The sequence below is a fragment of the Falco rusticolus genome, chromosome 4 (genome assembly GCF_015220075.1).
Source record: "Falco rusticolus isolate bFalRus1 chromosome 4, bFalRus1.pri, whole genome shotgun sequence".
NCBI lineage: Eukaryota > Metazoa > Chordata > Aves > Falconiformes > Falconidae > Falco > Falco rusticolus.
This window is the reverse complement of record NC_051190.1, coordinates 8,409,281-8,437,017: the sequence shown is the minus strand read 5'-3', so window position 1 is coordinate 8,437,017 and position 27,737 is coordinate 8,409,281. Positions and strand designations below refer to the sequence as shown.

Genomic DNA, 27,737 nt, shown 5'->3' with positions numbered 1-27,737 from the left:
CGGCACCACCGGGCTGCAGGAGAAACCGGGCCCGGCCGCTGCGAAAGGGCTGAGGACCCCCCCGAGCACGAAGGGCTGGAGGGCCCGACGGCTCTACGGCCGCCCGCTCCCCTCAGCCCCGCCAGCCGGAAGTGAGGGGCCGGCCCGCGGCGAGGCACCGCCCCCAGCGCGCGCACGCCCCCCCGGGCATGCGCAGCGGGGAGGGGCAGTCCCGGGGCGCGCCCGCGGCCGCCGCCATGGTGTACATCTCCAACGGTGAGGGGCCGCGGGGGGCGGCCGGGGGGCGGCCGGCGGGGGGCGCGGGCAGAGCGCTGCCAGAGCAGCCCCGGGTGCGGCGCGCTCCTGCGGCCTGTGGCGGAGCCTGGCGCGCCCCTCCGCAGCTCGGAAGGACTGTGACCGGCCCGGGCGCGTCCTGCGCCTCCGGGAGCGTCACCAGAGGCGCTGGCACCGCGCAGGGCAGCGGGGGCTGCGTGGGACACGGTCCCTGTGCGCGGGGGGTGACCCGGTTGCTACAAGTGTTCTCGTTGCCCCTATGGGATGAAACTCGCTCCCCTCCCCTCCCCCCCCCCCCTTCCCCCCGCCCGGCGGGTGTGTTTGTGTGTCACACACGGGCCGGCGCCACGTGCCATCATCGCGGGGTGTTTTGTATCGTGATGTGTTACAGGACAAGTTTTGGATAACCAGAGCCGGGCTCCTTGGCGCTTGTCAACGATAACAGATTTCTTCTGGTCCATAGCAGATTTTGTGGTCCTATTGTAAGTAGAATTAAATCTTTAGGTGAGCTTTATTTTAGATTTACCATAGGCAGAAGGTATGCCGTGCTATCCAGCAATAAAAATGTTAATTTGCTTTTTAGCATTCCCTATCTGCTGTCCCCAAAACATACATGAATGCTTTACTAGGACTACGTGGCCTTGGTTATTAAGCGCTATAGTATCTATTTAACAAAAAGCATATGAAAATTGATGCTAACTTACTGGCAGTTCAAATGCATTTTCTTACATTTCTTCCATTTAAATACTGCAAAAAGAAAAAGCATATACTTTTGTCAAACAGCTAATTTCTAATACCTGAGGAGAATTTCTACTGGTGACAGTAGATTCTGGCTGTGTAAAAATAACCACACAGCAGTAATCACAGATGTATGGCCCCAGATCAAAGCCAGTTAAGAAACAAACGATGTATTCAACAGTCCTTCATTATTTTAGTTATAGGTTTAGACTTTATGCATTTCTTGGATGTTTACCAGAAAATGAGATTTTAGTTTCAGCCTCACTGTAATTTTGGAATAACTTCAGATTTTGTCTTCATATATAGGAGAAAAATTGCCAAGATTTATTAAACAACAGTGATCTTGAGAAGATACACTGTTATTCCTGAACACTGCTTGCTGGTTTTTAGGCCATTTCTTATCTTGCAATCCATATATTCAGAAACTGTATCTAGAAATCAGTTTACCTAACTCCTGTTTTATTTTTCAGTTTCCAGAGTATTATTCAACCAGATTTGAGAAGAAGAGGCTATACGTCTTCCTCCTATTCCGGATACAATGATGGAAGAGGGTATTTTTCATATTCACACTAATTTCTTTTTTCCTATCTTAGCAAAATGACATAATGTATTCAGATTTCAGCTCTGATTTGTATTGAATCAGGTCACGTAAAAAGATAAACAAGATCTTAATCTGCAGTACTTGGTCTGAAATCGTTGATAACACATGGCTTTGGCTACCTGTAATAACAGTACAGGCTAACTCTCACTGAAACGATTTTTCAAACCGGACTAATAGAAAATATTAGTTTCAACTAATAAAATATTAGTATTCAACAGTTAGACATCTGTTGAATGTCTTCTTTTGTTAGACTTGCTTATGCTCAGCATTTGATTTATACTTTGTTATAGAGGTATCATTTCTGTAAATGCTAGTTACTTGTTTATTTGTTTTTAAGGGTTTGCCTAAATTTTTTGTAGGACTCTGTAAAAGCCTCAAAGAGAACTTTAGGTGAAAATGGGGTTGGGGTTTTTTTTACAGCTTTTCACATGAAACCCAAACAACTTTTTCCAGAGGTTCTAACTTTGTAGTTACTATAATTTAGAGACAATGTTACTATATTTTTAGTGTAACAATTTAATGCCAGTTGAGAAGATGTTGTTTCCCTTGCTTTCTTTTCAGGCCTCCAGCACATCCTCGCCGGAGGATGGGTCGAATAAATCACTGGGGTGGAGGCCCCAGTCCACCACCAATGGCTGGAGGTGGATGAGGAAGGTAATTCCAAGTCTGCTGTATCCTGCTTTGAGGTGTTGGGGTTTTTTTAAATAACAATAATAATTGAAAGTTAAGGTAGAACAGAATGTTTTGTCCTCCTTTAGTGAGAGTTACCAAAACAGGAAGAGAATCAAAGTGACTAGATACTTTCAGTAAAGGAGAAAAAAAAGGAGGATGCAGGGGTTAAAAGGTTTTGGCTCGGAAGTGGTGAGCCTCTATTTTTAATTGCATAGGAGTGGATATAGAAAGTGTAGCAACGATTTTTGAACACAGCTGATATGTACTTTTTTATAACTTCTGTTCTTTTTTGGCTGCTAATTTGAAGTCCTGTCCAGATCAGTTGTGAAACACTTTGCGTTTCTAATAGTTATGACACGTGAAGGGTTTTTTGTTTAAAGTAGATACTTCTCAATAGAAAAGTAGGAAAACTAATTAAGTTTTTAAAAGACTTGTAAAAATCTTTTTTTCCTGTTACAGTGAAATAGCTATCCAAATCTTGAATTCTAGTATAGCATAAAAATCAGAAATGCTTAAAAAGGGGGGCAAAAGCCATTTTAAAAGCCTTGTTCTTTAAATTTCTTACAGTTGCCTGAACTTTAATTGTTTTATTAATTAGCTTGGCTGGTGGGAGTTTCTTCTAACATTGAATATATGCATAGTATGACTTGATTTACTTTTAAGACTTAAGTAAATATTCCTTCTTCTTCATGAATCATTCCCTATTGCTACCGTAACAAGTTACAAGAAAAAAAAAAAAACATGCAGGTGGTTAATAACTGTAAATCTTATAGGAAATAGTTTATATTCCAAACCCCACATACATCGGTATTTCAGTTCCCTAGAAAAAGGATAAGCTTCTCCCCATTATTTTTTTTGTTTTCATTTGGATTTTTTTTTTTCTTTTGACTAGACATCAGGCCAGCAAAGGCAGTGGGGAGGGCTTTTGGCCAATAATGGTAATGTGTAACCTGCTTTAGGAATAGAAGTTGCCTTTCACATGTCTCATTTAGTTAAATTAAAAACTGTTTTGTTATAAAATTGTTACTTGCATAATTTTTATCTTGTAGAGAAAGGCCTTGTTGTCTTTCGATGTACTGTAATTACTACTTTATTTTTTAGGTAAATGCCTGCTGAAGAGGCAGGCAAAAGCATACACATCTGCAAGATGAAAGGGAAGGAATGTTTAGAGGTGGACCAAATGAGTTTGAATGTTGTGAATGTGTATGTCTAACTGGAAACTGTTCTGTGATATAAGCAGATTAATGAAGTTGTACTGGGAACTCCTTCAAGGATCCAGTGTAACTGAACTACAGTTTTATTAAATACATGTTTACTGTCTAAAGTCTTTGTATAGTTTCTGAACATTTTACTGTAGTTGCAAAGTAATAAGTAAATTATATTTGGCTTGTCACAAGGCTGACTTTCTCATCATTTTTAGAAAAAAAAGTCGTGTGAAGTACAGTAAGCCCTTTTCTATGCAAATAAGGAAGAATACATACTTATATTTGACACAGAAGATCCCTCAAGAATCACACTTAAAGTAGTGCTTCCTAATAGGTTTTGTACTTACTCTGTTTTTGTCAGTACTAACATTCTGTACTTTGCTATATTTACATGGTATTAATGATACTCTTAACACACTTTTAAAATGCAGTTTACAAATTTTATTTTTTTTTTACATCATTGCCTTTTACAAAATCTCTTCCTTAAGGCCCATAACAGGTTATTTAACATGCCTGTTTTATAAGCATCTCTTGAAACCGCTTTTTTTTCCGTTATAAATGTACTCAAATGTATAAAGCCTATCTGCTGTACAGATTTGGGTAAGCCCTTCCTTAAATTAGGCTTTGGTTTTATTACATGAAGAAAAAGGTATTGAACTCAAGTACTGAGTGCTAACACAGAAGAGTTACTTTCAAACAGTTAACTACCATTTAACTTAGTAACTAACTTTAACCTTAAAGTTAACTAATCATGCCATTTGAGGATGGGAGTTTCTTCTTCATTGTTTCTGGATTGTTTGGGGTTTTTTAATCAGTTGGAGAGGGCTGCATCTATCTGAGATAAGATTAGCTGCCAAGAATCCAGATTACATTACCTTCTACAAGGTACCACTGCAAGTTGTTTCCTTAAACCTCTCTAACCATCTCTTTATCAGGAAGTTGCAGCATTCAGCAACGCCCCTCGGTTAACCCAAGCATCTGCCGGCAAAAGCCGGCTCCTCACGGTGACACCGCCCCCTCGGCCGGGCCCGCGCCACGTACCCAGCACATTACTTCCCGTTAACCTGGGCCTTTGCTCTAGCAAACACCCTCCTCAGCTCCCTCAGGCACCACGTCTGTATCGAGGCAGGCCCAGCCGCAGGCCAGCCCCGCGCAGGAGCCGTGCGGAGGAGGCCATCTGTGCAGTGGTTCTGAGGCCGCCGGGAGGCCGGTGCGGCCCCTTCTCCCGCCCCACCAACGGCCCAGCCGACCTGCCGCGGCGGCGGTGCCACCCGGCCCTCCGCGCAGCGCCGCTCCCCCGCTCCGCGCCGCGGCCGGGGCAGCTCCCCGGGGCAGCCGCTGCCCCCCCCGCAGCCCCCGGCCAAGCCCTCGCCATACCTGCCCGAGGGGCGGGGCTGGGCGCGGGCCACCCACTTCCTGTCCGCCACTTCCGGTCCGTTCAGCAGCAGCTTCCGGGCGGCGCCGGCCCGGCGGGGAGCATGACCCAGGCGGAGAAGGGCGAGGCGGAGAACGGGAAGGACAAGGAGCGCGACCGGGAGCGCGAGCAGCGCGGCGTCAAGCGGCCCATCGTCCCCGCCGCCGTGCCCGAGTCCCTGCAGGAGGTGAGGCCCAGCCGGCGGGGGGGTGGGGCCGCGGCTCCTCAAGGAGCCGCTCCCTCCGGCCGCGCTGGGGCGGGCCGGGCCGGGCCGGCCCTTTTAAAGGCCTGGGCGCGGGGTGTGGCCGCGGGGCCGCTACTCACGGCCCCGCGCCTTGCGGTGCTTTCAGCAAATACAGAGCAACTTCATCGTGGTGATACACCCCGGCTCGACGACCCTGCGGCTCGGCAGGGCCACGGACACGCTGCCCGTGGGCATCCCGCACGTCATCGCGCGGCGGCACAAGCAGCCGGGACAGGCGGCCTACTGGGACAGCTGGCTCCTGCGCGACGGCCTCAACGTAAGCCGCGCCGCGCACCGTGCCGCAGCGGGTTTTAATTACCTGTTTCTGCTGCGTTCTTGCTCGTGTAACGTCTGTATTTCCCAGAGAAGAATACATCTCGCGGCAAAACATTTTCCTTTTCGATGTGCTGGAGGTGCCGCCTTACTCAAGTCAGTAATTTGCCCCAGGCTACCCTTGCATTTTGTCCGATTTGTTCGAAGTAAACTAAATTTAATGAATTGATAGGTGGAGGGTTTGTCCATCCTGCCTCCTCTGCTCTGTGGTCTGGTATCACGCACAGTATTTCTGATTATAGAATGCCACTGTGGCACTAGAATTGGACTGCTTTGTTCGTAAATGCATTGGGTACAAGTTGGTTTGTAACCTGGGTAACATAGCAAGTAATTCTAGTCCAGCATGCTCGATAAATATACATAGTGATCTGATTCATAATTTGTATCTGTACAAAAAATTGTTGATCAAATTAATGCCTCCGATATTAAACCTCACCTTTAAATAAGTGATATCTTTTTCAACAATTTTGCTCCTACTTAGTATTTCTGAAGGTAAAGAGGTAATGTTCAGAGCTCATCACTCTGGAGATGAAGTCCAGCAGCCACTGAAATCAGTTAAAAGACTCAAGTTGACTTAGACAAATAGGTATTCGGAATGCTAATATAAAAGAGTTTCTTTTAAAATAAGCGTGTGTTGGTTTTACGTTGTACAAACCTCTGTCCTTTCCACAGTCTATCAACTATAGTAATTATTTCATTGTTAATAATAGTTTCAGTATTACAAATAGACAGGCATGTAGCTAGAAAGTATTTACTTTGCGTATTTGTGGGTTTTATTTAGAAACCTGAAAGTACTGAGCAGAGACAAAATGGCCTTAAAATGGTGGACCAAGCGATATGGTCCAAAAAGATGTCAAATGGTGCAAGGCGAATACCAGTGTCACCTGATCAGGTAACTCATTCTTAAGATTTTTATTAAATTTTTCATTCATATAGTCATTTGGTGTGATGCTGTGTTGTAGTGGAGAAGAACAGATATTCTCTTTATGGAAAATACAGGTAGTGCTATTGTGTGACCTAACTGAAGATCTGAGAAAATGAAGATTTAAAATGGTTCTTTGAGGGCTGGGGTCAGTTGGGGGTGTGTTTGTTTTTTCTTTCATGTATGAAAAGTGACTGGTAAAATATTTATCAATGGTATTTATTTCAATTGCATTTCAGGCCAGGTCATACAACAGACAGATGCGGCCAGCTATTTTGGATCACAGCTCTGGGACCAAGTGGACAAACACTTCAAATCATCCTGAATTTTTGGTAGGAGAAGAGGTAAGATTCATTTTCCTACTGAAATGAGGCTTTGTATTACATTTTAATGAGGCTATGTTATATATAGCAGTTTGCTATATATTAGGATGTATTGAAAGACATGTGAATTTAGTCAAGCAATATGTAAGAAGCTTTACTGTGGACTAACTGAATATTTATTATCATTCAGCAAGACCAGACAGTTTCCCTCATCTGCCTAACAAGTGTCCTGGATCCTTTGCTGCTATAAATCAGTGTTTCTGAAGGGACTAGGTGAGAACTTTGCCCATAATTCATAAAAAAAAAAAGGCAAAAAACTGATAAAAGGATCAGCATGTGGAATTACTGCTGGGTAATTAGGTATTCATGAGTTTCAAAGAGTCTTTAAATTATTTTAGTTACTAATTTGAGATAATGGAAAAATATACCGTTCTGTTCAGTAGATGTCCATCTGTGGATATGAAAATTCAAAGAATTTAATCCACTTATTTAATGTCTTCTTTATTTTAACATGTATAATCAAGCCCTGTTAAAAAGAAATTCCCCATATTGCTGACACATCAGTCTGGGTGCTGCTGTATGTCTAGGATCTGCTTCTGAAATCTTTTTCTGGTATTTTTTGCTAATCTTTTGGGAAAAACTGCATAGAACATTGTCTCTTGTTTTCAGGCACTGTATGTTAATCCACTAGATTCTTATAATATACATTGGCCTATTAGAAGAGGGCAGTTGAATCTCCACACGGGACCTGGTGGCTCCCTCACTGCAGTATTAGCAGACCTTGAAGTTATATGGTCACATGCAATACAAAAATATCTGGAAATACCGTTGAAAGACCTAAAGGTGAGCTGTGAACACATTAATGTGGCCTGCATCCACTTCTGTAAATGTTACTCTGAAAGCAAAGCAACCTGCTGTTATTGGTAGCCTCTTACTAGTGGCTTTCTTAACAAATAAATTCTTTCTGCTGGTGAGCATCATTCCTGACCTCATTTGGATTTTTTTCTGTGTCTTTAAGACAAACATTGTTAATAGAACTTTTAACAAGGCGGTTTGGAAATCCCATTATAGAAATTCTACAGTTTTAGTCTGTTTGGTCGGGGGGGTTGTTGACTAAAGGAGGCAACGAGGAAAGGTTCCCTAATACTTGCATAATTTCTTGTCCTTGTTGAGTAGGTGTTTTTCTCATGTCTGATGTACTTTTAAACACTTTGGTAGCCTATAAATTCTTAACTTGTTTTTTTTTTGTTAACTTTTTTTTTGTAATCATTTTTAAAGGATTAGAAACCTTCCCCCTTTTGATAATTTTGCTTCTTTTAATAACTTGTATATTGTGCTTTCTTCCTTAGCATCAGGTATTCAAGAATGTAGAGAAACTTAGTTTGAGAGCTGACTTTAATTTACTGTTATCTTCAGTACTACAGATGCATTTTACTAATTCCAGACATCTATAATAAACAACACGTGAAGGAACTGGTAAATATGATCCTAATGAAGATGGGCTTCTCAGGTAAAACCATACATAAGTAAGCACTTAATGATCAATAGTGTAAAGATTTGTATAAAATCCCAGTTTGGCTGGAACTAGCACCTTTCAATCTTGTGCTGTCCGGTGACTGTTGCCTCTTTTAATGGGGCAGAAGGGTGGGCTAGCACTGAAACAAGTTTCTTGGTTTGCTATTATGTATTCCAACCATGAGCTTCTCCCTTCAGCTGAGATAAAAGTAGTATCAGTGACTTTTCAAGTATTTCTGAAGTGGACAACGTTAACTCTGTTACAGAGTATTAAGATTCTTAGACTTCAAAACGAAAGTATGTGATGTCAGATGCTGCTACTGTCTTTACAGAATGACATAATACAAGTTTTCAGAGTTGGTTTAAGTGCATGCGCTAAAGATAGAAGAGTAATAAAGTGAATTAAAAAAAAACCCCAAGTAATTGTTAGCTGCTTCTGCATATTTGTTTTAGACTGCAAAGCCCTCTGATGAAAAAAGCAACACAGTTTCTTTTCAGTTAAACTGCTGGAAGTTTCTAGCTGCTCTTCTGGACTGAACTGCTGTAGTCTTTAACCATCTTTCTCTGATTTCACATTTAGAGAAAACACGGAAAGTCATTAAGGAAGGCACAGTAACCCAACCATACTTCATGTGAAATACATCAGAGTAGTGGTGCTCCAGTACTATGCAGGTTTAAGTACAGGTTTGCGATACAAATACAAAGGCACTCTTTTACAGAGTTAAAGTTGGACTGAAAGGAAAGCAGAGGGTGAAAGTGGACCTTGTTTTATAACTACTTAAAAAGCATATCTAAAATGCTAGTGGTAGTAATACTTGATTAAAACTAGGAAAAAATTAGGAAGACACTTCATGTGCATCTGATAATGAAGAACCTGCAATACCGGTTAAAATAATAAAGTCTTGAAGCAGTATCTTTAATCTTGCAAAAAATAAGAACATTTGAATACAGGCATCCACTGTACTCTTAGCTTTTCTCAGGACTTTTAAGGGCTTACCTAACAAAAAATCTGGAAGTATCCCCACCCCATCTTTGCTAAATATACAGATTTTCAGTGCAGATTCAGCTATTAGTAGATTTTACAAGACATTAAGATGGCCTTTAAATGTCACCAACACAGCTCTGGAGCTTGGCATAAATTGGATATAATTTTTTCTCATATTGCTAGGAATTGTTGTACACCAAGAGTCTGTCTGCGCTACCTTTGGAAGCGGGTTAAGCAGTGCATGTATAGTAGATGTGGGAGATCAGAAGACAAGTGTTTGCTGTGTAGAAGATGGTGTTTCCCATCGCAACACCAGGTATCTTTTAGTACGCAGAATTATTATAAGCACGTACTTAGTTACTTACCAAAGACTTAGCTTTAAAAATGAGACAAATGTTCTATAAATACAGGGTTTTCTTTCTGTGAGCCATCTAACAGGGTCATCATGTTACAATATGAACCTTAAAGAATTCTCTCTGTCTTCAAAAGAAGAAAACAGGCAGAACTGATACTGTGCTCTGGAAACTACATGGAAGTCATGATTGCAGCACATCTAAAATGTTCCTTGTACTCCTGTGCATGCTACTGTAGAAGGCCAGTATGTCAGCAAATAAATAAAATAATCTTTTTCTTCTCTGTGTGTTAGGCTGTGCCTTGCATATGGAGGATCTGATGTGTCAAGGTGTTTTTATTGGCTTATGCAACGAGCAGGATTCCCATATAGAGACTGTCAGTTAACTAATAAGCTGGATTGCCTGCTGCTTCAGCACCTAAAGGAAACATTTTGTCATCTAGACCAGGTGAGAATGGGAAAATAGTGTATTCTCCAAGTAATTTTCTTTTCTCTTTACAGAATGCTACTCTGGGTAACCTTTTTGAGAGTCTACAATTGCTTGTAAATGGAATAAAATGTAATATTTTACTCAATAGAATACTGGCAAAAGTTTGAAAAGCTTTAGACTTGAAGTATTTGTAACTTGTTTTGTTTTTCTTCTAGTCGAAAGGAATCCCAACTCTTAGAAAGGCAGTTTCTTTACTCTTATTACTGAAAGAAGCACATAGCTGCATATTTGCTGGTTTTCAACTTCAGTTTTGTAAGATCTGCCACCAGGTCTCTCCTTTCTGCACAAACTCTCATTTTAGAGGCTTAGGCATGTAGAGAGCTGTCATACTACAGGGAAAAGACAAAAAAAAATAAAAAATTAAAGAATAGCTAAATGAAATTCATAGTCTGAAGAGTTTTGTTACTTTTTGTTTCCTACAGTTCAAATACATTACACAGCTTGATAGATATAAAAGATAGTTTTGGGGCGGTTGTTTTTGTTTGTTTTTTTACTTTAGGATATTTCTGGATTGCAAGATCATGAGTTCCAAATTCGGCATCCGGATTCTCCAGCTCTGTTATACCAGTTCCGATTAGGGGATGAAAAATTACAGGTGATTTGTTTTAAAATTACAAGAATTATATTCAGCATTCAGGCTCAGCACCTCACATTGTACTGGCCCAGTGCTACTAAGCCCACATGATTTATTGATTGTTCTTAACATATTGTTAACAGTTAACAAATTGTTTATAGTTTTAAAATTAATTACTGTAGGTATGAGTGGGCTTAATGCAGCACTAGTGGATGCACAAGACTTCCTAACTAGCTTTAGCCAGAATGGTTGTAGTTTCCACTAACTATGATATATATCCTTCAAGTGCAAAGAATGAATGCTAATTTTGTAAGTTTTTCAGCTCACCATTGAATTTTCTAAATTTGTAACAAACTGCATTTGAGTATTTATTTATATTTTATTTATTTATGCTAGAATCTGTAAAGAAACTTATGTATACAATTGTATTTGGGGGGTTATTACACAAAACTGAAGACACGTTAGCTTTTTACAAAACTGTTTGGAAAAAACTGTATATTTAATATTGAATTGTGAGAAAAATAGAACAAGGTTTTTCTTTTTTTATAGTAAATGCCAAAAAAAGAAAAACTATGTAGGAAAGCCATGCCAAATCTCTCATTCTTCAGGCTCCAATGGCTCTGTTTTATCCAGCAACTTTTGGAATTGTTGGACAAAAAATGACAACTTTGCAACACAGGTCACAAGGTGACCCTGAGGATCCTCATGATGAACATTATCTGCTAGCCACACAAAGTAAGCAGGAGCAGGTGTGTGAATTCTCATTTTTCATTGAGATTATTTAATTTGGGAATAAAATCGGGACTCATTATCTCATCTCAGAAACCAAAGTTTGTTACCCGAGTCAGAAGCATTAAGGAATACAGTAGGGAATTATGGATGTCTAGACAAGTCTTTAATTAGAACTGTGTATTTTCAGAGTCTAAGAGGGCTTCAAAGTAAACCTCTTGCTTTGAAAGTGGGGATTAAAATGAAAATTATATGAGATAATAATGCATGCTTAATTAACCTTTCTGTGCAAAAAGGTGAAGTACAATGGTGCTTAGTTAAGTCTTTGTATTGTTCTCTAACCTACCGAAGACCTTCTTGCATTTTTCATAATTCAACTTGTTTTCTCAATTTCAAGTCTGCAAAAGCTACAGCTGATAAAAAATCTATGTCTAAGCCTGGTGCATTTGAGGGAGACTTGAGAGGCCAAGCCTCAGACATTTCAGAGAGGATCTACCCACAAGAAGTGGAACTGGGATCTTCCCAGAGTGATTGTGTGATATCTGGAAATGATTCAGAGGAACCTCTAACTGCACACATGTCCAGGAAAACAGCTATTTCTCAGTTTGAAGGCAAAGCCTTGGGCCTTGACAAAGCCATTCTTCATAGTATTGACTGCTGTGGTAAGAGTTACATTTGTACAATTCTGTAAAATATGCATGTCAGCGTGGATTTATGGCAACTCCTGTATTTTACCAAAGAAAGATGTATGTCCCCAAGTTTTATCATCTTTCAAGTAGCAATACCGTTCTTTATACTTGCATCTTTGTTGAAGTAGACATTTTGAATCTCCAAGGAATAGAAAGAATTTTAAAAGCAAACACTTAACTGCTTTCTGTCTGGTTTGACTTGCACTAAATTCTTTGTAATACAAACACAGGCCATATTAACTTTAAAACACATATATTTCTATATATCCTTTCATTCCAGCATCTGACGATACAAAAAAGAAGATGTACAGCTCCATCTTAGTGGTGGGAGGAGGCCTTATGTTTCATAAAGCTCAAGAGTTTCTTCAACACCGTATTCTCAACAAAATGCCACCTTCTTTCAGAAGAGTTGTTGAAAATGTTGAAGTCATCACAAGACCTAAGGTATACTGTTAACTAATAGCTAAATAGTTAATAAACTATGATTGGTTGAAATCTGACAGATTAAAAACATTCTTTCAAAACCACAGATTAGTTGAGTATCTGAGGAGATTTAGGAGAGCTTACATAGCACTCTCCAATTACAGGCAGGAAGTTAGAGGTATAGTAAGAGTGTTACCAGTATTGATCACTGAAATTTTAAGAGCTAGAGGCCATATTCTTGAAAAGCACGAAGTTAACCTGTCTGCTTAGCAAGAAATTGTTAGGGCTTTTTATTATTATTAAGATGAAAGAAAGTATAGCATTAAAAGAGAAATTGTCATTTGGCATTAATCAAGAAAAACTTGTAAAAACAAAACGTGAGTAAGTTTTAGAGCCTCCGTTGCTGAAGGCAGAATTTTCATGACATGTCTAGGGGCCATCTTAAAAAAAAAAAAGTGACTTCTCAAAACATCTTACATATTCTTTCCATATTTTTGTCTCACTGTTTTTTCCTGAATAATTTTGAAAAACTTTTTTTCTCCTCCCCTCCACCTCAAGATTCTAAGTGGTGAATACTATTAGAAAAATTAGGATACAGCTTCTGAGAACTATGCAAAATGAGACCAGTGATTGTTATGTGTTTTGAATTTAGGATATGGATCCCCGCTTAATTGCATGGAAAGGAGGTGCAGTTTTAGCCTGTCTTGATACAACTCAGGAGCTATGGATATATCAGCGAGAATGGCAGCGGTTTGGTGTCAGAATGTTACGAGAGCGAGCTGCATTTGTATGGTAACAGTTAAGTTTACAGTGGAACCTGCTTAACTGAGGATTCCTTTCCCCAAATGCCCCTTTTTTCCCAGTGCAGATATATTGATCTTCTGCTGATAGATATTTTTGTATTTTATTAAAATTAACTTCAACTGAGATATTGCCAAGTGTTGCAAAACAAATCTTGGTGAATGCACATCACCTCAGCATTGCTGTACTTCATCTTTTGAATGGTATGCATTGAATTCTGTGTACAAAGGATCACAGTCATCTCCAAATTAACTACATATGTATTATACAGGTTATGAATATTAAAATTCACAATGTGAGCTTTTGAGATATAAAATATTGATATGGCAGATGTTAAGCCAAGATTCATTCCAGATACATGCGCACAGAAGCAATAGCTGAAGAGTGCAGGCTGTGGGTTTAATGCCTTATTCTGATTCCTACTATAATGTTACCAGGAGATGAAATTATTTTATAAGTGATCGTTATGGAAAAAGTGAAATGGAGAACAAAACTAGAGTCGTTGGTGGTATTTTGCTTATATAATAAATTATTCAGTGGAAAGACTTAAGAATTCAGAAGTGAAGTATTTTTTCTTGGCTGTTTTCATCATCAGAGGCTCTTCCTCGCTTCTCATTATCCATTGTAGTTATCCAATGTAATTACCTCAAAGGACTAGATGCATTTCTATATAGCCAGTACCAACCTAAATCATGTGGTACAGGTACATGGGCTTCTGCTCCCAACAAATCATCCTTGGTTACAGAAGTGTTATTTGTTGGGGTTTTTATTCTGTAATGAAGACTCCTGTCACCCTCAAATCCATATCTGCAATTACAATCTAGAATAAAACTATTCAACCACATCTAACAGTATAAAAAATAGCAAAGATAATGAATGTAGTTTCTACAAGGCACACAGGGAAGAACTGACTTCCTTTTAATCTGCTCTCATTAGAAGTTCTAAAGAGAAAGGATATTTCCATCTAAATTAGGCTGTAATCTTAGCTGAAAGTATTTTACTGCAGGCTGTGGTTACATTCTTGTATTTTATTTAAGACTAGGAGCTTTGGGCTCATTTATTGAAGACTGCATACAATACTTCAAATTGTAGTCCAACAAGTTTAGATATCATTGCTGGATTTGTTTTTTTGCGGGGAGAAGGGGGCATATCTCTTCAATAAAAGGGTCCAGAATTCCTGTTCTAGAATAAATGTATTCTTTTAAAAGTCACATGATTGTGATACAGGAAAAAAAGTACATATGTACAAAGATCTTGTTTGGATTTGTTGATCTACAAATGGTTCTCCACAGCAAATATTTCACAGCTTCACGTCAGTGGGTGCTGACACTTGGACACACTGAAGGGTGAGATAAACTACTCCATTTTAAAAGCTACATTGTTCTTACAACACCATATCAAGCACACTGTAACTCAGCAACGTAACAGCATCACAAAACCAGCCTTTAAGTCATATTGCAAAACCTGTGCTGCTTAACTGCATATGAGGCTCCCATCAGTTAACTTCACAAACTCCACACAGAGGAGGGCAGTACTTCTAAGTTACTTGGTGAACTGTGTTCTAGTATTTACACAACCAGTTACTTCTCACTGATAGTTTTATTTGAGCACAAATTTCTTTATGAAAGTCACTTCTTAGTTTACCACAACTTAGAAAGGTTTTGTTCAGGATTTCTTTCGAAATAAGTAAGCTTGTATTAAATATGGCCCAGTAGCTATAATGCCCTACTTGTGTTCAGCTATTGATACTATTGTACTCAGTTTTGTAAGACCAGTTTCAATATCCAGACACCTGTTGATTTCCTATTCCTTGCCATAATTCCATGCATCTCATTGCATGGAACAGAAAGGCCTCTGCAGAAGTTCTCAATGTCCTTCGTAAGACAGGTATTCTGGGTAGAAGTTCAGAGTGCTTGGTAAAGTGTCTTCTGAACCCAATTCATTGAATGAAAAATGATATATTTGTGTACAGAGGACTGATCTGTCATGTCACTGCAGAAGTAGTTAACTGCAAGAGTGAACATATTTTCCATGTGTCCTGGTTTCAGCTGGGATGGAGTTAATTTTGTTCTTAGCAGCTGGTACAGTGCTGGTTTGGATTTAGTATGAGAATTTGGTAATACACTGATGTTTTAGTTGTTGCTAAGTAGTGCTTACTCGATAAGTCAAGGATTTCTCAGTTTCCCGTGCTCTGCCAGTGAGCAAGTGTGCAAGAAGCCGGCAGGGAGCAGAGCCAGGACAGCTGACCTGAACAAGCCAAAGTGATATTCCATACCATAGAACATCATGCTGGGCATATAAACTGGGGGAGTTGGCTGGGGACCACTGATCACTGCTCAAGGAGTGGCTGGGCATTGGTCAGCGGGTGGTGAGCAATTGTATCGTGCATCACTTGTCTGCCTTGGGTTTTATTCCTCCCTCTCTCCCTTCCTCCCCTTTCCATTACAATTGTTATTATTACTGGTATTCTATTTTACTTAATTTCAATTATTAAACTGTTCTTATCTCAAACCACGAGTTATACCTTTTTCCAATTCTCCTCCCCTATGTTAGATTCATTAGAGCACATCTTCAGTTTAATTTCATCTGAGAGAGTCAAGGCTGCACTCCTCAACCACCCTGCAATATGAACCAAACCACAGTGAGGCCAGTGAGCAATTCCTTTCAAAGGTGCGGTACTGATTTAAACTAAAACATTAATGTAGCCACATCTGGAGTTTCCTAAACAAAATTGAGAGGGGTCCTACTACAATAATACCTAAAAAGTAGTCTCTTTCACGTGATCTTACCTAAAAGGATGCTTGCAGCAAAATACAAAGAGCAAGAACTAAAGTTCAAAAAGGTGAGAACTCTTACCTCAGTCTGTGAGGATGCAAGGTACCGCAGCAATTAATACATAATATCACAAGTAGAGCAGCAAGAAGAAAACACAAATCTTCCAACTGAATTGATTGTGAGGATCTCTAAAAGAAAAAGAGCAATCACTTTACAACAAGTCTTGCACAACTGAAAAAGCTGTCTTCAGTTAATGAATTATTGAAATGAGCATTTCCAATGTCTGTATGTGGAAGAGAAATTGGGCTAAAACGTAATGCAAAATGGATAATAACCACATTGAGAACTACAGAGCTGTTGACTAATTTACTTGTCTTCCCTACTCTGAAAGAAACCAGATACATCAGTCTGAACCTGCTCCTTCCAAGTTCCTCCCATGTTTCTGGAATGCACCTCCTCCTGCAGCCTGACATCTCATCAGTTCTCTCTTCCCTTTTGTTTAGAGTTTTACCATGAGCAATAGTTACAAAATAACTTAACTCCTGAACTGCAGCATTACTGTATACTAAGCATAAAAAAATTCAACTTTTAAGAGGAGGAAGATGAAAGGGAAAATTTGCCAAGGCCAGTGTACATAAAGTCATTAAGACCAAAGTCATCTGCTTCTTAACAGCATTTTGACACTCAAATATCTGTATAACATTTATTTTCCAGGACTTCTGCAAACATACAGGGGAAAATTTGCTGAATATACATGATACATGTATATGGTAAAAGCATCTAGCCCATTAAAACTTCAACAGTAGTACTTTGTATTAATGACACATCTGCATGCTCAAATCTGCAAGGAATTTGTTTCATCCACTGAGGGTTCATGTCATACTGCACCAACCAGTACCTAGACTAAATTCATCATCTCAGAGAAGCCAAGAAAATTTTTCAATGCCATATTCACGGATTAAACTGTGGTATTATCTAAATTAACCGATACAGAATTCTCTAAATTCCCATTTTAAGGCTACAAGTGTGATATAGGGAAAGATTCAGAAGTAGGTCCTAGACCCTATTCAATATTCGGGCAAAGACTACATTGCAAAATGCTTTTCACAAATGAAAATGAAAGTCATTTTTTCCCCTTCAGTATGATGTCTGTATATGTAGATAGAACTTACCCATTTCAATACAGCTTTTGCTGTATTTCATTATCTTTACAGCCTGTGAATTTACATGGATATTTAACATTTTAGCAAATGTATGATCTGTGTGCATTTTCACTAAAGTAAATTAAAATAGGCATAAATTAATCCCCAAGTACAATATATTTTAGAAAGAACAATTCAAATTAGGCACTAGCTTGTTTAGCTCCTGCTCTATGAAGAGTGTTTTTGTCTTATTTTCTAACACCATCCTTACTTTCACCACCACCTCCTCAAAACACAAAACACACTCCACTAGCTGCTTAAAATGTGTTCGTGATTAGTAGGCATTAAGTAAAAAAATCCTAGTCGTTTTTCACATGGCAACAAATGCTTCTTTACCAGTGATTACCTTACTGCAGATTAAAAGAAACAAAAAGTCCTGTTTATCAGGCTGCTCTGCTTATTATCTCAGCTTTGATGACTGTGTGTCTATAGGGTGCTAGACAGATTTGAAAAGATATTGAAAACCCCATTTCTGAAAATCTGTGCAATAACCTGGATTAAAAAAAAAAATAGTATCATTTAGCAGAGAGTGCTTGATAAATTACCTGGTGCAGTTAGCAAAAATAATTTTGATAGAAAATCCTCCTTTATATTTGTTGGGGGTAGATTTATAAGCATGAATGAGATATTTTCTTTCAGTTCTACAGGGAATCCAATATAATGGATCTGCCACTAAACTAAAAATGAAGAAAAGTTCAATTCAAGCTTTTAATACAAAGAGAGATATATATACAATCCTGATGGGACCAGATTTAACAGAGGAGAATTTATATAGATTAGTAACTGCTAACAGTTACTTTGAAAGTGCACTTAGAAAGGACAAAAATAGATTTTTAGGAAAAGAGAAATCCATACTCAGAGACAGGAACAAGATACCAAATGCCAGTTTCCTTATTATGTGTATGCACATCTATAGCTTGCAGCCTGTATGAAATAATTAACATTTTAGCCCACAGTGAAGGACGGTTGTCTGCCATCACACCATCCTCTGTCCCAGTTAATCCAGTAACAGATCATGTATTTCTGGCTTGTGTTACCCTGGCTCTAAGAACATTTGAGAACAGGAGAGATGAAGTTATGGAAAAGAAACAAGCTAATTCTCAGATAGATTTGTTCTCAGCCTCCCAAAACACAGGGCTCAAATCCCTCTTTCATTAAAGATCTGAAGGAAGTATAAAATTACTATTTTTTTCTTTCTTAGGTCCCTCTTTACTAACTTCAGCAGAGGGGAAATTTTTACTCCATACTTTTAAATGTCACTTCTGTATTCTCCACCTTTTTCTTCCCAAACTAAAAGAAGTGAAGAAAACAACTACTTAAAAATATTCTTACTCTTTGATTACTGAGTGCAGTTTGTCTTTGAAACTTTTCAGTGTATTTGATGCAATTATACAGAAAACATTCAACAATTCCTTTGCAGGTTACACAAATCTTTGTGGCTGTCAGGTCTTTGATGCTGGCTAGAAGGAAAGATGACATTTGCTGATCAATAGAAAATAAAAGTTGTTTCACCTCATAGAGTATTAAACACTGAAAGTTTCTGTGACAATTTCTCTGAATAAAATTTAGCTATTTTTAAATTTGCCATGTACTTGATCCTTTGGCCTGTTTACAGAACACCAGGGACTGTAATACCTTTCTCAGTTTCTTTAATCCAGTTTGTGCCATGCTCGTCACTCTAAAGCAAAAAACTTCCATGTTATTAAAGCTCAAAACATCCAAGTAATACTCTCTGCTTTTCTGCCCTCCACTCAGAGGTACACTTACATTGTGTCTTTGAAACCGTGTCTGTCCTTGCAGCTCTAAAAGTGATTTTTAATCTTTTCATTGCCGACCTTAAAAAAGCCCACCGAAGGCAGAAAATCCCGTATATCTCACATTCTAACAAGTGTGGTTCCAGATCTGGGAACCAGAATTCATAATTCTGCTGGGGAAGAGGGGACTCTAAAATTTTATAGAATATTATAATTTCTCGCTCCTTACATGTCCACAGGCTATAAAGCTACCTTTATGTCCCCTGCACTCCACAAGTAACACCTACCTTATCTTTTGTGAGTGTACCAGTAAGACACTCTCCTCCCTAGGCTCTAAACTTTACCCAACTTGTACTTAGCTTTGACATCCACTGCTTTTGTTTCTAACAAAGATTTGATGCCCAAAAGCTTGGCTATTTTTTCTCAACATAGTCTTTTTGCCTACAAGCCCTACTCCCAATGGCAGTATCTCGTGCATTTATGACTGCAACCACTTTCTCAACTCAGGAGCAGAACTGTGTGAAGAAATACAGCCTGGAATTAAAATAGGTTGATCATAGCTAACATCCCCATCTGTCCATCAGTCTCTGCATTGCATGTTTACCTGGTGCTGGGGCAGGATCACACTTTGAATTTTGAATTTCAATATTAATTTATGAACAAAGCCATTCTCCCCTGCACCCAGAAAAATCTCTCTGGAAATCACAGAATAAACTACCTGATGTTTATTCCATTTCTTGATTAGCTAGATTAAAATTGTTTCAAGTTGTAGTGACTGATAAAAATTGAAAGATATAAACAGATAAATAATACTAGCATAAGTTTGTAGATCACATGTTTGCGTGACATTTTCCGTACCAGTATACACATACCTCTTTCATTATCATAAGCTGAACACTTTTCTTGTCAAAGAAACTAAGCCATACTTTCAAAAAGTATGCAAAATGCATACTTTGCAAAATGGAATTTTGCAGTTCCTGGGACTCACAAACTAATCCTGGGTTTCTGGCAAGGCAATGAGCTGAAACTGTCAGAATTCCACCATTCCTTTGGATGGACCAGAAGATAGCAACAAACATGGAACTCTTCTCCTGCAGAACTGAGCAATGCCCTTTATCCTGGGAGTTTGTCAGGAAGAAGTTGGGAGGCAACTAGAAATCCATCTGAGAAGGGAGGTAGGTTCCTGGGAGCACTGAGATACGAAAGACAAATTTAACTGGAATCCATTTTATCAGGGAAACAGCAAGAAAGAGAGAGAAAATTTAAAGGACAGTGCAACACAAGTTCTATGTATGTAAACAAAGTACACTACTTTTAGATTATTTTAGCAATCAGACTGGAAATTGGATTTAAAAAAAAAAACTTTCTATTTGTACATACCTGTTTCTAAGCCACACACAGAAATAATGTTATTTTTTTAAATGCACAGGCTGAGCAGTCATACCTGCATAAAGACAGTATTCTCTGTGATTTTTAGTATAGTCAAAATCCCAGCTTTAGAGAAATAACATTAATTTGAAGACAGAAATCACATTTTCCATTTCCTCTAGTTACAGGTATCCCCTTAAGCTATTAAAACATAAAAGGAGAATTTATTTTTTCATGTGTTTTGCACATGTGTCTAATTAGATTTTCTATCTTCTTATATGGCCAATTTCTTCTTGCAGCAAACATACACATACCAACAAAAAAGAAAAATCCATATTGTTTGATGTTTGGGTTGTTTTGTTGTGGGGAGAGGGAGTTGTTTATGATGGGGGTTTTCTAGCTAAAGGCACAATAACTTAGTTTTCTCTCAGAAAGTGACATTAAGTTATTAAATTAATTTATAGCAAATTCCTGAGCCAGAATTATGTGAGTGTGCTCACAGGTAACAAATGGACAAAGGGAGAACAAAATAACAAGATCACGGTAAATAGCATGACAAGCCACAGTCACCGCTCAGCAGTTACACCATAGCTTCTGGATAGCTTGTTTTTTAGTTTGGGGTTTTTGTTTTTTTTTTAATGGGGCTTAGGCTCCAGCACAGAACTTAAAAGAATAAAGGTAGATCTAGGTGCTTCTTCAAACCCTTGAGACTGCAAATAAGGTGCACATCTTTGAAAACAGACTATTATTTTATATTTGTGTAGTACTTATAAAAAAAAATGTATCTGGACCACAAGGACAGATCATAAAAGAGAGGAAGACTGTATCAAAACTGGACATTTTATGTGCTAAGGGATCTTCTCCTGTAACATGTAGGAGTTATTGCTTTGGCTCTACACTATCATCCTATTCTTCAGAAAAAAAGCTGACACCCTTCATATAAAAAGATGGATTATCATGTTTAAAACATGGATTGCTACCAACATTTGAGACTTGTTTGTCTTGGAGTCAAACACCATTGAGCGAGAGGCTAACCCGATAATACCAAGTACTGACTTTGAACTCAGCAAGTTTCCTTCTTCACAATAAATCCTTTAGGACAAATGCACTCTTGCTAAGGTGAGTGGCTTCTCCTACAATTTTAAAGGAAAGAAATCTGATTAGTAAAGCTGAGCATAGCAGCTATGGATCCAAGCCCATTACAGGAATAGAAGTCACCCAACTGTAGCTAGAGCAGCACCCGTTTTTCTTCTAGTGCATGAAGAATCAGTTTCTTTGATGTCTTCAAGTCAGCATAAGAAACTGTTCATTTGCTTTTGATGAAGAACAGACAGGAAGAAGAGGAAGATGATTTCCCCTTCTTATAACTTGCCAGTTTAGCTTGTCACTCACCATGACAGCTGCTCAGTACCAAATCCAGCAGACTCATCTCTACTGACAGAAAGAATACAATCTCTACAGTCTAAGTAGAATTACTTTTACTTCCCAAACCCAACTCCACTACGAATCACTCCTAGCCTAAGCTGTTTGCCAAGACTTTTTGATTATCCTTTTTTTTCTTCCCAGGCAATTTATATCTCAGTGCTTCTCCCCATCAGCAAATTTTCAAAGCACCACAAGAAAAACCTAATGCATCTGGGCTGAAAGTAAATACGGAAGTAACTTCCAATGTGGAGCGAAACACACAGGTGACAGCAAAATACAGAACTCCCTGATATGCTTAATGCTGCTATAACTGCTTAAGCCTTGGTGAACAGGGGATTGGATAGAAAAAATGGAATAATTTAAAATTTTTACCATTTTGTCGCCTTCTCTGAAAGCTAATAGTGCTGATGCAGAAAGCAGTGGAGTACAACTGGCAATTACAGGTATCCATTTTTAATCCCAACATTTTTTTTCAACATTAATCATGAAAATAATGGGCTGATAATCAGCCTGCTTCCTGGAAAGTCTGATCTTTACATATATTTCCTTTCTTGAACGAATACAGATGTGGATTGTTCGTTTTTAACTCTGATCTCTACGTTAAAATATCGTGTCTGTATACCAGGCAAATGGTGCAATTACAGAACATTAACAGAAAAAAACGTTACGTCAAGGGGTTGAGAGTCATCTTAGCCTAATGGTTAAAACCTCTGTATTTCCCACTCTCTTTAACAATGACAACAAATTAATGTTTTGGAGTTAATATTGCTACAGTTTAAGCCCTCTTTTTCACTATTTCTTTTTAAGCATGTAGATCTTGCATTTTGCCATTTAGAAGACTTGCAAAAGATATGACTTGATATTCCTTACATTTCTTACATAAAGGAATACAGAAGAAAAGAAAATAAAATGAAACTGGAGAAAATTCCATCACCAACAGAACAAGCTTTCATGTTAAACTGAAACAATAGACAAGGTCAAGCTGATGAGCACCATTTCAGAAATTACTGCAAAAAAACTGTAAGTTTAGATATTTGCATAAGCTGTAGACCTATGGAACAGTATTTTAACTTACTGGTAGTTCCAAAAAAAGCAAAAATATTTTTTCATTTCAAACAAGAAATTTTATTCAATTAGAGAATTAATTTAAATATTGTGCTTAGTTATTTATATTGGTATTATTATGGTAAGTAAAAAATTGTAAACCCATTTGATAAATGTAAACCAAATATTTTTTAAAAGTTTTACATTGCTTACAATTTAGTAAAGCTAACTTCAATTGTTAGATTTTTGAGGTTTGAATCTGCTCTTTTCATTGAAGGACAAACAAAAATTACTCAGCTCCATGGACTATAAAAGTTGAATACTGTATTTTATCTGCACATGAATCTCAGTTCTCCAGACACTGGCTGTCTGAACAGAACTAAAAAAACTGCTGCATGATTATAAGGCATTTGGACCAAGAACAAGTACCCACAAGTTACCGGAAAATAAAAAGCTTGAAGAAAACTGAAACCTTGTCCAGGGGACAACTGCTGTTCTGTGGCTTTTGGGGATTAGAAAAACTAGCCTGAGGCCACCTTTGTTAGGTCTTCAAGGACTTCCTTGCTGAATTATGTGAACATTAAAGGCTTGCAAAATAATTGCTCAACCTGACTGTGTATTCAAATTAAAATGAAAGAACTTTTGCTGTGAGCAAAATTATGTGCAAGTAAAACAGCAGTCCTTCCTAAATCTCAAGGAATATCCACTACTTCTATAAATCCACACAGGAGCCTTCTCTGCAGTGAGACTGCTTGATCTGATTTTATTACACACCAAAACCTACTGTTGAAGGAGACTTGGGAAAGAAAATGGCGAGATCTGTTTTTTTATGAGGTATTAAAACCCCTTACAGATTGTTCTCTCCCTGTTCATATTTTTATCAGATTAACAAGTCTAAACTCTTGCCCCGATCCTCAATGAATCCCTTAGTGAATTAGGAAGCTGTAAAGAAAGTATTTCCAGTCCTCAGCTGGAGGCTGGAATCTTTATCACTTCTTGAATCTTTATCACTTCCTAAATATTTATCACAGCTTTTACTTCAGCATTTTAGGTTTGCTCTCCAGGTTTTTGAGCAGAAGACAATATACAACACAACAAACGCTTCTTTCACCTCACCACTACTTATATGCTTGGCTTCTGCAACAGTGTTTATCAATGACCTTCTAAAGCAAAACCAGGCCATGCATCTTTTTGACTAAAACTGAACAGAAAGACCACCATATCAGATGCTTATTAGCATCTCTTATCGTACGTGGTTAGCTTTACTCAGTTTGCATGTGTTATTTTAAACATTTTTCTTTTAAGGATTGTTCACTTCACAGTAATCACCTATGTTCCTATTAATACAGTTACAGGAACTAAGCACATTTTAGATTGCTTTTTTTTATCTCTGTAAATAAAGCTTTCCATTAAGGCTTTCTATTATCTCCAGCAGTATTTTGATTCTCATGTTGATGAAATGAGGTATTGATTCCACTGAAGTAAACTAAATTAATCCAGTGTAAGAAAAGATGTAAGAGAAAAATCCATGCCCTGTTATCAGAACTGAGAAATAAGAATTCATATAGTTCACACGACAGCCAGTTTGTTGAATAAGGCAGAGAAAGACAACTTACAGTTTAATTTCCTTCGATACTGTTTTCAGTTTTACAGCCAAATATGTGCTATAAACCTCTACCTTCTGCTACAACAGTGTAATAAAGTATCCTTCAGAATTCTGTAATCCAACCATTAAAGCAGGAATATTAATGGCTTCCTAGATAACAAACAGTGCAGCTTTTTCAGGATATAAATGTAAGTTTATTAATACTGTCTAAACATAGCAGTCCGACTCTTTAAAAGTAGTTAGGACTAATGTTAGAAAGGCAGCAGCTATTACTGCTTACAAAAATCACTTCCCTCTATTGTAATGCATATCTTGAATTGCACAGTGACTGCCAGTGACACTTGGTTTTACATAGCTATTCCTACAAATATTTAGCAAAAAGTGTTAAACATCAACTCCTGCTCTCAACTGAAATGCAAATTCAAGGATGCAGCTGTACTCCTAACAGTAGTTATACATAATGCATTTAATGAAATGAAATTTTAAGTGTCTCTTTAAAAGACTACATTACAAAAATCAATGTAAGAATACTATTGTATTTTATGTTTATATGTACTTTTCATTGTAAGGGATGTTAAAGTGCTTTATAGAAATATTTAGGTACTACAGTCACTTTTCGAGGTTTAACAGATGACAAAAACGCCACTATTAACTGTACTTTGTGAAAGCGATTATTACCTATTTTGTGAGAACAATGGAGAAAAACAGTATTAACTGCTATAGAAGGATCCTATTTATTTTTAAGTTTACATTATCGCTGCAACCGTATTTGAGCAGTTCACCAAGAACAGCTTAGGGAACATATTTGTTAATATTTAAGCCCCAAGTACAAATGAAGAATTGAGGGAGAGACATTGAGCAACTTTCTCAGAGACTTGCTCAAGTCAAACTGTTCAAATGCAAGTAGACACAAACCCTAAAGCTCAAGTCTTGCGCTGTGTCCCTACTTGTGCCATTGAGTAGTAGGATATACCTATGAGTGACCAGTAACATATAGGTCCATGCCATATGTGGTCAGCGTGCCAAGTGACATGATTCAAACAATTAGGCACAGAGCCTTAAATTTTGTACAATCGGGTCAAGACCACATCAACCACATATAGGCCTTGCATGCGGACACATGCATCTATTTGTAGCCTTCCTTATACTTACTCTGGTCATACAGGGGCATTTTTTTAGCATGTCTCATGGAAATTTCTTACCAAATAACCTGACTAAAAATGGATATATTTTTCTTCTACTGTAAATATGGCTGAAGGAGGATGGTATATATCTTCTGAGGTATGCTTACAATTTTGATTGACTCAACAAGACAGAAGCCCTGTCTCCATGCTAGTTTGGAAGATCCAAACAGGGCAGTTCTAGAAAAATGAAACTGAAAGGAATGATGAAGACCCTGTTAAAAAATAAATAATAAAAAAGAGTCAGCGTGCCACAGAGCACTGCATGACAGGAAATGGGTGATGACAGTACTGGAGAAAAGCAACAGAAGACAACTAAAAAGATTCAGATCATAATGATGGGACAAAGTGCTAGAAAAGTTCAGAAGTTAGTTCCCTGAGCCAAGGACAGCAGGGGCAATCCTCTGAGTAGCTAAGGACAAGGTAGCATCACATATTTGTAGAAATTGACAACAAACCCATGAAATACTGGACACCTGCAGGAGAAGCCCTTGCAAGGAAGTGGGAAACTCCTCCCTTTTTTCATGTTCAAAACAGAGAACATAGGCAGAATTTTGTGCTACAGGTCTGCCCCTGCTTAAGCGTGGAAATTACTCTGCTGCTTTGTAAAACTTTTTTTTTTTTTTTTTTTTAAGCTAACATCATCAAAAGAGAAGTCATTGGGCACCAGGAAGAAGGAACACTGAAGAGCTGGGATGGGGTGGGGGGCAAAATCCTACAGTCCCAGCAGATAATTCCTCCATGAGAGAATGGCTATTTAAGCAGGTGATACTAACAACTATTTCTAACCACCCTTACTGTAACTGCTGGATACTTTTAATTATATGGCTGGTGTATAGTGAAACTATAGTTATAATTAGTGAAACTAAAGTGTTTTGAATATTATAACTGATATTTAATACTTGTAATTATGATTACTGTACTAGACTACACAGAAGTTCACCTCAGGTTTTTCTTTCTTGCACACAAGTAATTCAGCCTACATATTTAGGTCTCGCTTCAGCTACATTTTATGAACAGAAATCACTGAGATTGAAGGAATCAATAGATTAACATACTTTTTTTCTGTAGGAAACAAAACATAATTATTGATTCTTATTAGCATTGTCAGAGTGCTTAAGAGGCCTTGCCAGGGACCAGGACTAGGACTCCACAGCAGCTGGTGCTATACAATCAAGAGATCAAAACCCCACTATTCACTGAGAAGAAATAGATCTTATATTAATAGGCATGCAATATATACATTTAAGTATTTTGTATATTTTTATACACACTGAATGCATGTTTTCTTTAGACTTCTTATTTGCTTACTGAATAAAAGCATCAAAGTTGGACAAAATTATTGAAACACTGCAAAGACCCATCAGCTTGGTTTCAAGCATTCCTAATCACCATGAAGATTAAAGACCACTTATATCCACTACACATTTACTCATAGTTCCACAGAGGACAATTACCCTTTTCCATTAGTGAATAATTATTCACAAGTTCAGTTTGGTGCCCAAGTATGAATAACCAACCATCCAGAGACTGTCAATTATTTTCTGCTTATCTAACTAAGAACAAAAACAGCAACAAGTAATTATCCCAGCAAATTATTAATCATCAAACACAGTCCAAGCAGAGTGAAAGGGAAGGACTGGAGAAAATAATCAGCATCTACAAGCAATATCAAAGACATTGTAGCAGAGGCTATTGTCATTACAAGATGCATGGAGAAAGCGTAAGCTCTCACAACAATAGATGAGGCTTCATTATATCATCGTTATCCTACCTTGGGCATTCTGAAAGGGAAAACAAGGCTCTTGGGTCCATCCCCCAGCAGCCCATAAGAGCAGCAGCACCGACTCCTCACACAACACTGATCCTTGGCCATTTCCCAAGGAATTTTAAGGGATCTCCTCCCACCACCGCTCTTTAATACAGTTTAGCCTATAACGAACGTGCAGTGAAATAGGATATACAGAGGATGCTTAGAGAACAAAGCCAATACAAAAAGTAAGTTACGTGACAAAGGACCTGTATTATTTTTAGCACTTTTAGCTAGCCGGTGGGATGCTGTTTAGAATTACTGTTGGATGCAGACTTATTCATGACTA

At 38.3% G+C, this 27,737-nt stretch overlaps 2 protein-coding genes and 3 long non-coding RNA genes across 10 annotated transcripts in view; 3 read left to right on the top strand and 2 right to left on the bottom strand.

Annotated features, from left to right (window-relative positions):
* The window catches only part of LOC119146929, a 34,898-nt gene that overhangs the window by 6,649 nt on the left and 512 nt on the right, over positions 1–27,737 (bottom strand). For 3 of the 4 annotated variants that reach the window (XR_005103887.1, XR_005103889.1, XR_005103888.1), the window contains exon 2: positions 16,140–16,246. This is a non-coding gene — a long non-coding RNA (uncharacterized LOC119146929). Of the gene's footprint in view, positions 1–16,139; positions 16,247–20,394; positions 20,432–27,737 lie in introns of those variants that run through there. The other variant, XR_005103890.1, reaches the window with a different exon arrangement.
* SELENOK (selenoprotein K) lies at positions 151–3,680 on the top strand. 2 transcript variants are annotated; one of them, XM_037385313.1, is made up of 5 exons: positions 151–255; positions 665–755; positions 1,482–1,562; positions 2,174–2,266; positions 3,386–3,680. In XM_037385313.1, the coding sequence occupies exons 1-5, from the start codon at positions 189–191 to the stop codon at positions 3,387–3,389; spliced, it is 336 nt and encodes a 111-aa protein (XP_037241210.1). In that variant the 5' UTR covers positions 151–188; the 3' UTR covers positions 3,390–3,680. The 2 variants fall into 2 exon arrangements, with proteins under 2 accessions (XP_037241210.1, XP_037241211.1); XM_037385314.1 differs by lacking the exon at positions 3,386–3,680 and having other exon boundaries at positions 2,174–2,270.
* Positions 4,949–13,828, top strand: ACTR8 (actin related protein 8). 2 transcript variants are annotated; one of them, XM_037385310.1, is made up of 13 exons: positions 4,949–5,090; positions 5,254–5,424; positions 6,262–6,372; positions 6,642–6,746; positions 7,395–7,568; positions 8,142–8,235; positions 9,409–9,541; positions 9,872–10,025; positions 10,567–10,662; positions 11,250–11,390; positions 11,768–12,032; positions 12,340–12,503; positions 13,135–13,828. In XM_037385310.1, the coding sequence occupies exons 1-13, from the start codon at positions 4,968–4,970 to the stop codon at positions 13,276–13,278; spliced, it is 1,875 nt and encodes a 624-aa protein (XP_037241207.1). In that variant the 5' UTR covers positions 4,949–4,967; the 3' UTR covers positions 13,279–13,828. The 2 variants fall into 2 exon arrangements, with proteins under 2 accessions (XP_037241207.1, XP_037241208.1); XM_037385311.1 differs by lacking the exons at positions 4,949–5,090; positions 5,254–5,424 and adding an exon at positions 5,535–5,576.
* LOC119146931 lies at positions 13,342–15,727 on the bottom strand. The gene is made up of 2 exons (XR_005103891.1): positions 15,293–15,727; positions 13,342–14,998 (listed from the first exon to the last, which is right to left on the bottom strand). It is a non-coding gene; the product is annotated as an uncharacterized LOC119146931 (long non-coding RNA).
* Positions 22,191–26,953, top strand: LOC119146933. Its single transcript, XR_005103893.1, has 3 exons — positions 22,191–22,250; positions 22,693–22,827; positions 26,274–26,953. It is a non-coding gene; the product is annotated as an uncharacterized LOC119146933 (long non-coding RNA).